General features: G+C 36.9%; 1 protein-coding gene across 1 annotated transcript in view; it reads right to left on the bottom strand.

Annotated features, from left to right (window-relative positions):
* Positions 1-825: 825 nt before the first annotated feature.
* The window catches only part of LOC113080975 (transmembrane protein 132E), a 70,452-nt gene continuing 57,476 nt past the window's right edge, over positions 826-13,801 (bottom strand). Inside the window, exons 7-9 of the mRNA XM_026253051.1 lie at positions 11,191-11,467; positions 7,865-8,059; positions 826-4,653 (exon numbers count right to left, since the gene is read on the bottom strand). Of these exons, the coding sequence (XP_026108836.1) occupies positions 3,583-4,653; positions 7,865-8,059; positions 11,191-11,467 (1,543 nt within the window). The 3' untranslated portion in view covers positions 826-3,582. The remainder of the gene's footprint in view (positions 4,654-7,864; positions 8,060-11,190; positions 11,468-13,801) is intronic.

Raw genomic sequence — 13,801 nt, 5'->3', positions numbered from 1 at the left:
AATATTTAATAAATTTCTGTTGACATGTCTATGTCATATATTTACATATCTTTGTAATTACAAGTTGTCCTTGTTACAGTTTAATGATGTCTAGATTATGATTCAGGTTCTGGGTTACACTTTATTTTAAGGTGTCCATGTTACAGTGTAACGAGTAATATTAATTAACTATATGGTTAGGGTTAGAATTTGTATGTTGCTTAGGGTTACTTGCATGCAATTATGCATAAAGTACATGTAACGTGTAACATGGAAACCTTAAAATAAAGTTTTACTGGCTTTTGTTTAGGTTTAGTTGCATGTAATTATACATAATTTACTATTATTACTATAAAAAAAGTACATGTAACAAGTATAACAGTGACACTGTAAAATAAAGTGTTACCAATATAATATATTTTAAATACATTAACGTAACTTTAAATATGGTAACATAACTTTGTAATATCAAATAACACACTGCATTAAAAATTATAACTTAAAATAAAATAACTATAAAATTATAGTTAAAATAAGTGTAATTCTTTAAAATATGAAAAAGATTAAAGCATGATTTAAATATTCTTTAAAATAAAATAATTTTTTATTTGGCATTATTACAAAAGTCCATTTTTTAAAAGTGTGCTTAATTAAGAAACATCATGAAAGTGTACCCTCCGTAAATAGGTTTTTATTTAATTTATATTATATTACCTGAAAGTACACTGGCTTCAGCCCTGATGATGTGTGCCTTGTGCACTAAAGTTACTTAGCATAAAATAAAACAGCAATTTTAAAAAGGAACGTTTTTCTTTAATTACCCATCATTTCCATTTCTTTTGTCTGTTGATTATTGTTAACAAACAGCAATAGTCTTTATAAATGAATATTTAAATGAACAAAATGGATAAATTAGCAGCTGTCTAGACAGCCCAGTAGGCTCATTAGGCAACTATTGTTTGGACAGAGCATTAAAACGCAAAGTATACTGTCAAATAAAAAACACAACACCAAGTTTATGCATTGTTTTTTTCTTTAGTACTTACATATAAGGAGGGAAATACAACAGTTTCTTTTAAGGGAGGATACAGGATGTTGTAACAGTGCTCTGTACATTAAGGGTGTGTCAGCACATGGCTGACAGTACCGTGCTTCAGCAATCAGAGAGTACAGCTCAAATCTACACCACAACACAGCATGTGGTCAAGGCAAAGGCCTAGTAGCAGCTCCTCTTGAAAAAGAAAAATGTAAGTGCAGATATTGCAACTGCTGTTTTATTTACATACATACATAGTCGAAAGTAGAAAACAACATGAAAGCAAAAATGTCCGGATGATGATATTGCACCAAGGAAAATAATTTTAGAAACCAGAAAAGTGTATGAGCTGCTACCAGAGACTTGCTAGTAGTCATATCGAGTCTTATGTACCCCATCAGAAGACCTTAATAACACATTGGAAATGGTTCATTTTGATCATCAAGGTACATTTGAAAAGATTACATTCAGTTCTAAGCCTCCATGAAGTTAAAATGTGGGTCAAACTACACCTTTGACCAACACTCCAACTGTTTAGCAAAACCTTATACCTTGACGAGTTACATCATCAATTAACATTTCATCACAAGAAGGTTTACTCAACAGAATCTTTTGGGTTGAAGGGGGCTACAAATCATAGGAGAAAGGTGGAGAGGTGTCAGTAATAAGTAATCTGTGACTTTAATCTGGAGTGCAAAGGAACCCTAATTGAATTAGTGGTGAGTTAAAAAAATAATAATTAAATAAAAATAATGTTATAATAATAATAATAGAATAAACATCTTTTATTAGGTGTACCTTCCTGGTTACAGGAAAATGACTAATAAGACTATTAAAACAAAGTCATGCATTAATCCTGCATGTTACAAATACAGCACAAGTGGGGAAATAAACATTTAATACAGAGTTTGACTTTAGGTGTCCTGAAGAAACTGGGGGACTGTAACCCTGAAACTAACCTGTGATAGGTCAACAACAATACAGCTATCATTTTTTTTCCGTTTTTGGTGCACCGCTCCAAAAAAGCTTTCAGAATCATTACCAGCTTACCCCTTTCTAAACTACTAAATGTTGAATGTTTTGGGCTGGATCTACTGTGCAACCACATTTTGTGGTGTTTTCTTTGACAAAGCTTTAGTGAGCTTCAGAGTTCAAAATTCAAAGTATCTCGTTCAAAGAAATAGATATTTGAGATATTTCTTGGTATATTAACAAATGTAGTGTGTTTGCATAGCATTTTAACCTTACCAGAGATCTTAACTCTATTACCGCCTGGATGGGAATTCACGGTGAGATCAGTAAAGATACCGAAAAAGAGAAAAAGAAAAGAAAGCCTCACTGAAATTCAAGTATCTGCCTGCCGAGTCCCTGTATGGCATCTGCCTCCCCTATTTCTCAGGCTAATGGAGTAATCAAGAGTTAAGCTTCTGCAGTCGTTATGTACTGAACATGGTTTGTACACAGAAGGGAGGGTCTGGCACATGCATGTAATGCATGGTAACATGATATGTATTCTATTATAATTTCATGTGTGATTAGATAATTCTCACAATACTAACATATACAAAGTAAAAAACGAAAAAAAAAAAAAAATAGCGCTAATTGTGCCTGCAAGTCTCCATTCATGCAGAGGAATGTTGGAGAAGATATCTAACTCCACAATGTACAAGCTCCTGCCTTTCCTGTGCCGACACACATTTAATTGAGATACAGACATCTGCAGAGTTGCTCCTGCATTGGCCCTTAACAATGGGAACAAATGTGGTGTCAGCACAGAATGCGGCTGTTACTATTGAGATCCGTTTAATAAGGCATTAGACTTAACCAAGACAGTGAGAGAAGCAAAGGTGGCATCCATATTGAGAATGACTATGAATTACCAAAGACAGATGAAAAACTAATTCAGCAACCAAGGCATGTGTTGAACCAAGATAATGCTGAAAAGAGGGGCAGGAGGATAAAACCATTCAACATTTACAACACTGACAAAGAATCCATGGCACGTTCTCACGAACGTCCCTGACAGTTTCGGTGGCTAAGTGTCAGGTTTATCAACTATGGCGAGAAAATGATCCATCTCAAAAACAAATTTGGGACAAAAGTAGAATCTGCACTTCAAAGGCCTCTTTGTTAGAAGAATCTGTTGAATTAAAAAAAAAAAAGAGAGAAGAAGAAGAAGAAGAATGGACACAGTGCCAAGACTCCAGGCATTCCTCTGAGAAAGATCCTATCCACAGTAGGGTGACCCATACATGATTGAGTACTTGAGGAATCCATTTGGATATCCTTTAAAGATTGTATAGTCACCCTTCTACTGAGCAGCAATCAAACACTGCTACAGCCATTTTTGCTAGAATCCCAACTCGTCTTTGGCTTCCCTGGCAGCGTCATTAATATTTTTTTGTTTGTACAAGTGTCAATGTGTAAGGGAAACAGCACTGTGCAGAAAACCCCAACAAAACTGGACACTAGGCCTTGGTTGTTTTTCTTGTCAAATGTACCTCCTTTAGAGTGAAAATTAAGAGAGAAAAGTAGAAAGGAATGTCTTTAGAAAGCACATAGCCATATCAGGCTATTTCCTTTATCCTGCGCATGTAGTCATGCAGTTCCTCTGGGTCCTGAAAGCCCATGTCTTGGCATACCCACTGAATGTCCTCTTCATTGGCAATGGGGATGGAGTTGTAGGGTAAATCCTCTTTGGGATGGGTAAAGGTGGTAAACTTGACACGCTTGCGTTTGGAGGTCGGAGAGCTGGCGTCTTCTCCATGGTCTTTGGTTGAACCTCCGGAGCTGCCATCTCCTCGTCCGTGGACTTGGCTTTGTACACTTGTTTGGGAGCTGCCGCTGCTGTGGTGGTCCCCATGACAGCAAGTCTGTACCCCCTCCAAGGTGTTGCTGGGGCTTTCCACTGTCTGAGGCGAGAGATCACTCTGAGTGCGGAGGGGTTCCCCGTTACCCAAGAACACCCAGTGGTGGGAATGGTCCATGTTGGCTTGGCCTTCAGGAGGGATGCGCTTATGGCGATACTTCAACACAAATACAATACAGTTTATAAGAAAGACCAGTATGGCAAGGCAAAACACCCCAAGAAGAGCATACATGCCGATCTCAAGGTCAGTCATGCTACGGGGACTGTGCACAAACTCATCATCCTCCTCGTCTTCTTCGGTTGGTTCTTCCGGATTGCTTATAGTAGGAAAGTTGGTGTAATCAATGGGCACACTTGCAGGCTGCTCGTTAGATGGCTCATACCCTCCACCACCTACGCTGGAATCGATAGCGGGCCTTCTTGTGTTGGCAGGAATTCGAGTGTCTATTTCAGTTTCTGTATCCACTTCCTCCTCAGAGTCTTCATCCAGTCCACAGCGGACTTTGATGAACACGGGAGACATAGCAATGACACTCTTTCGTTTAGTCTTCTGGCAGGTTTCACAGATGGTCATCTCCACATGCACTACTTCTCCTGAGCCCTCACCTTCGGCCACGATGACTGGCCACCGTTGCTGGGGCTGATGAGCCACCGTAACCACCTTATCATCTGCTGTGGTGGCATTGAGGTTGTAGTCTTTAGAGTCGTACATACTCAGGGGGGCGGCGGTATTGTCACTGTAGTAAACCCAGATGGACAAACTGGCCTCCTACAAACACAGAATAAAAGAAATTGTGAGCATGAACTCAACCTTACACACCTTATAACAGTTAATCTTTGGTGCCTGTGGTGTTGGCAAGAAATGGAATCATATATGGCGGTTTATTGGCTCATTTTAAGAGTGACTGTTGGGCACCTCCAAAAGTTAGCTTTGAACTGGTTCATACCAGTATATGGCATACAATATCTATAATGTTGGAAATAATGTTCTTTCTTGCACAGACAAACCAGAGGCAATAATTTTGATTGAGACAACTGTCTTGAGCAAGTAACATGTAGCTGACATCAGAAGGGCTTGCATGCTTTAGACCAGTAGAAACACAGGCTGAGGGGAAGTGGAACTGGCACAATGCTTTCAATCTTGTCACCCCATAACAAGCCTAAGCTTGCCTTCCTGTTTTGCTCTCTGCAAAAGGAACAGCACAACACCTTACTTCTGTTAGCAGGCAGACAAAATGAAACCACTCTGCCAGAGTGCTTTTAGTCAGAAATGAAGTGTTTATCTGCCTCCAGTCAGCTATGGACTGTTGTGAATCAGTAAAAAAATAAATAAAAAAAACTCTTCTGTCGCGTCACTAACTTCAAGGTTGTTCTGACATTCAGGCTCAGGCTCTGTCAACGCTGCTTGTCAAGATGAAGAGAGTCTTTGATATGCATGATCTGAATAATACATTGGACCTTTCGAGATCACTCTAGCCACTAAATAAAATGGTATCAATCACAAATGGCCTTTGATTCTTGAAGCTTCAGTCTTTGGGAGATGGCATTATAACTATAATATACATGGATGTCATTAGATTTCTAACTGTTATAAACTGTTTGAGATTTATCTTGAAAGTATTTTTGTATGCACTGTACATAACAAACTACGGATGTGAAATGTTCAAGCATCCAAGACACTTTGAAAACAGAATAATCGCTTACACCAGAATAAAACAAAATCAATTATTTAAGACTGCCTGTGAGACAAAGGAAAGGGACATCTAAAATGTAAAAGAAAGAGCAAGCAAATCAGTAACACTTAAGAAGTGTTAACATTAGTTAATGTAATCATCAACTAACACTTTGACAGCATTTATTAATATAGGTGAATATTAATTTTCAAATTACATTTACAATTAAATCACATTAGTTTGAATAAATTGACATTATTAAATGTATTGTCAACAAACTTGAGTTAACAGCTAATGGTACATTTATTATCTCCATGAACATAAAACTGCAACATTTTTTAATACAAGTTCATTTCAATTTATATCTGGCATTCAAAATTTATATATATAGAAATTATAATGAACTTTAGATTAATTATTAAATTATATGAATACATTTCAACAAAGACAAACGCTGTTGTTGCTCTTCAGTGTTCATGACACCTAATGAATTAAAAACAACAAATTGAACATTTTTATACAGTGTAAAATGAAATGATCTCAAAGTTACTGTTATTTTGTGACTGCAGAGGTGAAGTAGGTAAGTGCACTGAGGGATTGAAATGATGGAGAGGCAGCAGTGGAGGAGGAGGAGGGTCATCAGTGATGTTTATAGCACAGTCTACACAAGCACTTAGGCTGATACATTGCGCTAATTAAAACCAAAGTTGGTGAAGCAAAGAGCGGGGGAGAACTGCTGGATTTTAATGTGTGAATTGAAAGCAGGCACCCTCGTCTGATGTTGGATGTTGGTCATAGGCTAAGTACAGAGCAGAAAAAAAGGTCCCGAGCTCTCGCAACAGGGCTCCGTGACCTGCCCAAGACATTGTATAAATTACCATGGCAGCATACGAGTTCCTCGCTGGAAAATGTGCTCCAATGAATGCTTTGAAAAGATTATACAGCAAACACACAAAGCTCCCCTGATGGCAGAGAGCAGAAGTGGTGGTGTCTTCTTATTAAGCAAAATGCCTGCTTATTTGGTGTGTTGATATTAAAGGAGATTTGAATATGTCTGAATGCCAAACAAGCCTTTATTAAAGCAGTGAGGGTCGGCTGGAAGACTGAACTGAGGCTAATTTGCCAATGGTGTGGAACCTTCCTGAAGACTTGAATCATCAATATGAGGCTAAGTTCAGCCAGAGTTAACTCTTTTGGGAGCAGAATGATCCTGAGCAACAAAGAGGAATTTCACATAAATGTCACTTGCATAATTAGTGGAAGGGGCCAAAGGTTAGAGCTTTTCTCTGGACTCAGCTTCAGAGGACATGAAGATGAATGATACTGTCATATTTAGACAATTATGTGAAGATACAGGTTCGTAAGTTTGTATGTTGTGTAGCCTGTAAATTAAGTTTAGCTTCTTTAGTCCAAATCAAAACAAGTGTTATCATTTCTACGCGTTCAAATCAGAATATGTGACTTGACATTGTACCTTCAGTGGGTCTTCATTCATAATGATGATTATACCATGAAAATTCAGCTAAAAAAAGAAGATGGGTTTACATGGTTTATAGGTGGTTTATAGATGTTTAAAGCAAGTGTTTGAGTTAGTGGACTAGCTTGTCTACTAGCAAATGGGGGCCAGGGTGAGCTGGTAAACCATCCTGGTCAAGTTTATGTCTCTAGACCAGTGTTATTTTAGTATCACTGATATACTTTTATAATTTTTGTTAATATTTTAAATTAATATTATTTACTAGTTATTAGTTATAAGTTTCTGTTTTCACTGTAAGTTTAGTTAGTGTTAGTGATTTTGTTTTATTGTGTCATTGCACTTTTTTAATGTTTATATAGTATTTATTTATGTAGTGTTTTATTATATTTAGTATTTGAATCATACTAGTTTATTTAGTTTTAGTTACTTTAATCCTTTAACTAAACAAATAAACAAACAAACAAAAAACTATCTGAATTAAAAGAAGTTCAAGTTTTTTGTTTTATTTTATTAATTATTTCATTTCAGTTAAAATGTATTTTATTTCAAGAAATAATTTTTATTAGTATTTTTATTATTAGTTTTCATTTTAGATAACGATAATAAATCTGTCTTGGACCAGAAACAAACCTAATGCACTGTAATAATTTCCAGAAATTGGCTTGAGCACCTTACAGAGAGTCTTCAGTCTGGTTAAACACTCATTCATAGCTTAAGGCTTGCATAAAAGAAGAAAATAGCAGAGGATTTAACAAAATTCAATCAAGAAAGCATTATGAAATGCCATTTATTGTAGAAGATATGAAAAACAAAGAAGCAATCAACTATACCTGCTTAAGAGTGGAGAGAGTCTGTACTCCAGTTGCCTTGGCAACCATAGTATGGCTGTTTCCAGGGCTTGGTTGAAGATTGAGTGACAGTCCCGAGATGGCATGGACTCGTAACTCCACTATAGACACTTTCTCGTCTACCACAGAGAACTGTGTTTCACCCAGTACCGCCTCCACTGCCAGTGGGGATTCAACCTGAAAGCAACAAAACATGATGCATTTTTACAGTATGAAAGACATTTTAAATGGAAGAAAATATAGGGAGCAGAGAAAATACAATGCCTGTCAAACAGAATGGTTTAGTGGATAATACCATATATTCAAGATTCAGCCCACTGAGTAAAGGAAGGATGGGAAAATACACCTTTTCTCCAGAGGACAGCCTGCACTCGGCCTCAACATAAATCTTCCATCTGACAGTTCAAACCCATTATGTCACATTTTCTTCACCTCCCACCACCGTTAAAGGTCACCAGGGATTTATCAAGTGAAAAGTCAAGTGGGGAGGCAAGACTAGAAGGGTCAGAAACTCTCGCGTGTGTGTGTGTGTGTGTGTATCTTTGCTGAACCATGAGACCCTGGCAATCCCAAGAGCCACAAAGTGTCAAGTTAGATAAAACCAGACACAATATAGGGATAGTTTTTCACTTTTCATAATTTGGGAAGATTAACTTGAACTCGCTTTTTGCAAGACAAGAACAAATCAGCCTCCGTGGAGTGTTTTTTTGCCTCAAGAAAGACATAATCAGAGAGAGAAGTACATAGAGCTTGGATGAATTTTAAAACAGACTAAACCATTGCCAGTAGCTGACTCTTCAGTCTCTCCATAACAAACAGAAGTTTAAAGAATTATGACTAGTAAAGAACACTTAAAGATGTTGACAGAAACTGAAGTTGTTCTTGCTTTGTCACCATCCTTAAATGTCAAAATGGCATTTGTGTCCTGAGTTAATTATCTTTCCTTTTCAATTACAGCTATTCCAAACAAAGAACAATTACCTTCATGTACTTGGCTTAATCACAGCAAAGCTGGTTACACTTAACCACATAGGAAGGAGCGAAGCTAATTTTTCATTATCAGTTTAGCCTAATAAAGTCCATAATGACTTTTAATGGTGTTCAAAAAATCTCCAAGCTCAGCAGCAAACATTTTCATCCAACCTACTATTACTTCCCGCTTTAAAATTACCCATTTCCATTAGTTTTATGCACTAGCCATGCTGTTGATTTTATTTTGTCTGTGAAGTGGCCATTCTCAGCCATTTTTTGGCGTAAAAACACAATCCAATCAATTTTTCAGTTTTCTTTCACTGACGCACACAGTGATCTCTGAGTGTGTGGTGGACGCCAGGGAACTGAACCCAGGCTTTTCCTAATCCAGCCTAGACTTGCGATCCATATGTCCCAGATGCACATTGTTTGTGTCCTGCTGCACTAATGTTTTGAAGCAGGCTGTTACAGTTCATTGACCATCCAGTCCTATACAATCCCATCTCCTTTCCTCCGGTGGCAGGAAGACCATATGAATGTATAATTGAACTGAACTGCTTTGTTCCTGCATTTTTCATTTCCTGCATTCAAGGCAAGCTTTAAAGATACAGCACATTTGAAACAGAGAAAAGGAATGACAGACAGAAAAAGGGAAATTAAAAACAAATTCTTGCCAGAATGGCTCATTTGTTTGGTATCCAGGCGGTTGCAATTAGTTTTATTACACTTGCTGATATACCAGCTTTTGATGTTTGTATTATAACCAGATCTTTGGATGCTTGAATTGAGTGTGTTCAAGGGCTAAAAAGGGTCTGCCTATTCCCCGAAAACCTAATTATTGTACTTGATAGACCTGGCATGCCAATTAAGTTGTAGGAAACACAAATTCAGGCCTGCAAGGTTAGCATTGTACTCTTAATGCTTTTCTAGATCGATTCACAAGACCAAAGAACAGGTCATCAATACTTTCTGCTGTTCATAAGCTCCTCAAAACAATGTGTCGCGAGAAATAATCAAAGCTTATAGGTTGTGTGTCTTTGTGCTTAGGTCATAGTGACAGGAGGATGATCAGCGCCGTGGCAAATGAAGATCAAAGAACCAACAAATAAGCTAAAAAGCCTCAGTATGAGTTATAAACAACATTATTCATACCTTTCCTTTCCTATCCATTTATTTTTTCCTAAGGGTGAACTGATGTTATGTGTTCCGTGTGGTTTATTTTCAGTTCACATTCAGCAAAAACATTCCAATTCTACATTGGCCATTAATTATTAATGACCTTTGCAGTTTTCCCTAGTTTAATTAGCAAACTTTTTATTTTATGCTTAAATTTGTTTATGTGGAAAAACAAACACTTCCTGAAGCCAAACATACAGACAACACTGTGAAGAGGTTTGATCAAGCTGTCAAGAACAATCAAATCTCCCTCTGTTAGGACACGATGAACTGATTGTGTGCTACTTGAATGGAGAGAAAACGTCACTTACAGGAACGATTCCCCAAATTTAACACCACTGAAGTTTTATACCACACAGATAATTCTCTTCCCAAACATCCCAGTTTCTGAATTGCCTAATGGGACTAAATATGCATATGAATAGCATTCTAAAGTATGGAATTACATTTGGTTCAATAAAAATGAACGTAACGTTATAAAACTGAACGTAACTTTTTCAGAAACTATCAAAAATATGCCATTACAAAAGAAAATCTGCGAAGCGAAAACTGTGGCAATGCATTCAGAATCCACAATTAACGAAAAACTAATCTTTGAAAAAACATTAACAAAGAATGAAGCATATTTGAAGAGCCTGTTAAATTTGTCCGACTGAGTTCATTTTTTTTTTCATTTTCATTGTGTTTTTCTTCTTTTATATTTTTTGATAGTTTCTGAAAAAGTTACATTCAGTTGTATAATGTTACATTCATTTTCATTGAACCAAATGTAATTCCATACTAAAGGGGCATTAAAAAATAAAGACAACAACAGAGCTAACTTAGATAAATTCAATTGTGAGAACTTTTAAAATAAACCCTTATTGATTAAAAAAAAAATTATAATAATAAATTCAAAAATAAATAATAAAACTACATAAATTGGATTAAATAAATGTGCCTAAGACATATTGCATTATGTTTTGACAGGTATAAAACTATGATTAAGGACCGATGTCCAGTAATATTGGATTAAAAGAATGTAATACAGCAGAATTAAATTGTTGGTTAAATAGTTGCATTGTTATATAGTATTGAAAGCTCATCAAAACATGACCCCCCCCCCCCCCATTAATACATCAATCTTGTATTAACACCATCTGCTTATATTTGTATTCTACCTTCAGAGCTGATGATCCAAGCTCGTTGGCCACTAGCACCGTCCTGTCCACCAACTCAGCCACCCTGGCGTCCACCACCTTCAGAGAGTCTTGCACCAGCTCTGTCACATCCACTTGCCAGTCAGGACCCAGCATAGTGATCATCTGGTTTGTGCCTTCAGTAGAGGTTGTGTGGAACTGGGTCAGAACCTTAACCTGAGCTCTCTGGTACTGAAGTGTACATCCCCGGCTCACTTTACGGTCATCATCATCATCGTCATCGCTGTCTCTGGCGGTCCTATGGAGATGAGGGAGAGGTCATTATGACTTACTATAAATCAGAATTTCACACTAGAATTTATGTTCCACTAACTTCCATTCATAAGAATGATAATGTGGAAGAGCGGGTACACATACATGTGCAAAGTACACAAAAATTTACATTTTTGTCTGTCAATTTTTTTTTTTCTTTTGATTTAAGTTTGGTGAACTTTGAACTCCTGACTATGGACTATGGAAAAACAAAAAAACAGAGTAGGTTAAAACATTGTAGCTATAAAGGAGAGGAAGAGATGAGCAAAAAGTGTGAGTCTTCAAGGCCATTAGTTGCTTCAGCATCCTGAAATATCATGGTCATTCAAACTGCCCTCTTTAATTAGCCAACACCAAAACAAAAACAAAAATACACACACACACACACACACACACACACACAAACACAAAAGAAGTTTCTAAGCAAGCCATAAATAATCTTTTTTTTTTGTTTTTAATTACTATTGGTGTACATTTTCTATAGATCTATAACAACAGTTATTCATCCAATGATGTACAAATAATGCATAAGTGCATATATAAGTCATATATTCAGTAACACTGCACAGATCAGTGAACTTTTTGTTTTGTTGATGATGCCATAATGAGTACTGTCCTGTAGGATAAGGGCTGACTGGATCTTGAAAGCTGAATGCCACTTCAACCATTCCACACACATAACTTATTAATCAGATAACTGGAGATGTAGAGACAGCTGTCTGCCTGTGACTGACAAAGCATGTCCTGCCCATCAATTAGCCTAAATTGAGCTGAATGTAAAGCACTGTGTTATAATGTAAGGAGCCACACAGCAACAAAAAAAGATTGACAGGCACACAAATGCAGAAGTAGAAGACTTATGAAAGTAGAAAGCTATTGGCGATCAGCACTTTGCTCTCTTCTGAGTTAAACACAGGCTCCTGTTGGCATGGAGGTGAAAAACAAGAGGCTATCGCATCAGTTGAAGAGTTCTGAACAAGGCAGAAAGAAGCTCTCTGTGTTCTTGAGGACAGTTGTACCCTCTTTTCTCCTCAAACAGGTTAATATGAGTTTCAGAGCAGAAGAACACCCCTCAAGAGTTGAGCTTTGCTTGAACTCATTACGAGTTTTCATGGAGATTTCATGCACGTGAACCTGGTCATCCAATAAAAATCAGTGTCCAGTTTTGCAGTCACATCACTGTTTCACCAGAGTAGTGAGCTACATCGATCATTCTGTGTGGAAGCCCAATGCAAGAAACCTGCCAAATGACATCTCCAACCTTTGGGCAGTGTAGTGGAAAAAAATGGACTGAGCAGAGGAGGGAAGAAAGGAGGAGAAAAGGGAAATAAGAACAAGCTATTTTCAAACAGGCAGCGGATTCTGTGGTCTTTTCACATCTGGTTAGTTGTTTGTTCATATTAAAATATATGAAAATATGATTTTCAAAAAAAAAAAAAAAAAAACATTTGGGATGTAACATACGTAACGTCATACCTTAAACACTCGCATGTGAAATTCACTATGAATAAGTGAATAAATTAATGGTTTAGAATATGGATACTTGTGTAAACTACAGAAATGCCTTTGATGCCTGTGTTTCCCACCCTGAATGGCGGCTGAGATTTTGAAGCCCAAAAAAGTGCATCAATCCATCATAAAAATAACTCCACATGGTTCTATGAGTTAATAAAAGCCTTCTGAAGCAAAGGGATGCGTTTGTGTAAGACATATATCCCTATTTAAACCTTTACAAACATTAATATCTATTTTCCTCTAGCTGTCGTACACACATTCATGATGGAGGTAAATAGGATGGTAAATCATGGGTTAATTTTTATTTTAGGGTGAACTATCCCTTTAATGTAAAGTGTTACCATTTTCTTTTACTGAAGTGTGTAAAATGTATATAGGACAACATATACATTTCATGTTAACCTTAATTTTATTAGGTTCTCTTTAAAACAAACCATTTTCCAGGTCAAAAACAGATTACGCTATTAGTGTCATCATCCACACAAATTTATAAGCTTACATTATTTACACACACATTATTTTCTGAAAAACCTTCTTCTAAAGTTGTTCTATTTAAAAAAGAACTGAAAGAAATCATGAGATTAATCAGGATCAGCTGGTACCCTGGTTGGTTCTTATGCACCGTAGCTCAAGATGTCAGGATGAATATGAACAGTGACAAAATGTTCAGTTTTGTCGTCATCTCTTTCCTTACATAGTGGCACCTATTATCTTATGCCTTTTGGCAAATTCAGCAGATTTGATTTCTTAAGTTGCAAAACGCCAGTGCAGATACTGGGACAAAGATCGGAACTGGAAAACAAAT

The sequence above is a fragment of the Carassius auratus genome, chromosome 5 (genome assembly GCF_003368295.1).
Source record: "Carassius auratus strain Wakin chromosome 5, ASM336829v1, whole genome shotgun sequence".
Lineage (NCBI taxonomy): Eukaryota > Metazoa > Chordata > Actinopteri > Cypriniformes > Cyprinidae > Carassius > Carassius auratus.
The sequence above is the reverse complement of the archived record's forward strand: the minus strand, read 5'-3'. Positions and strand labels throughout refer to the sequence as shown.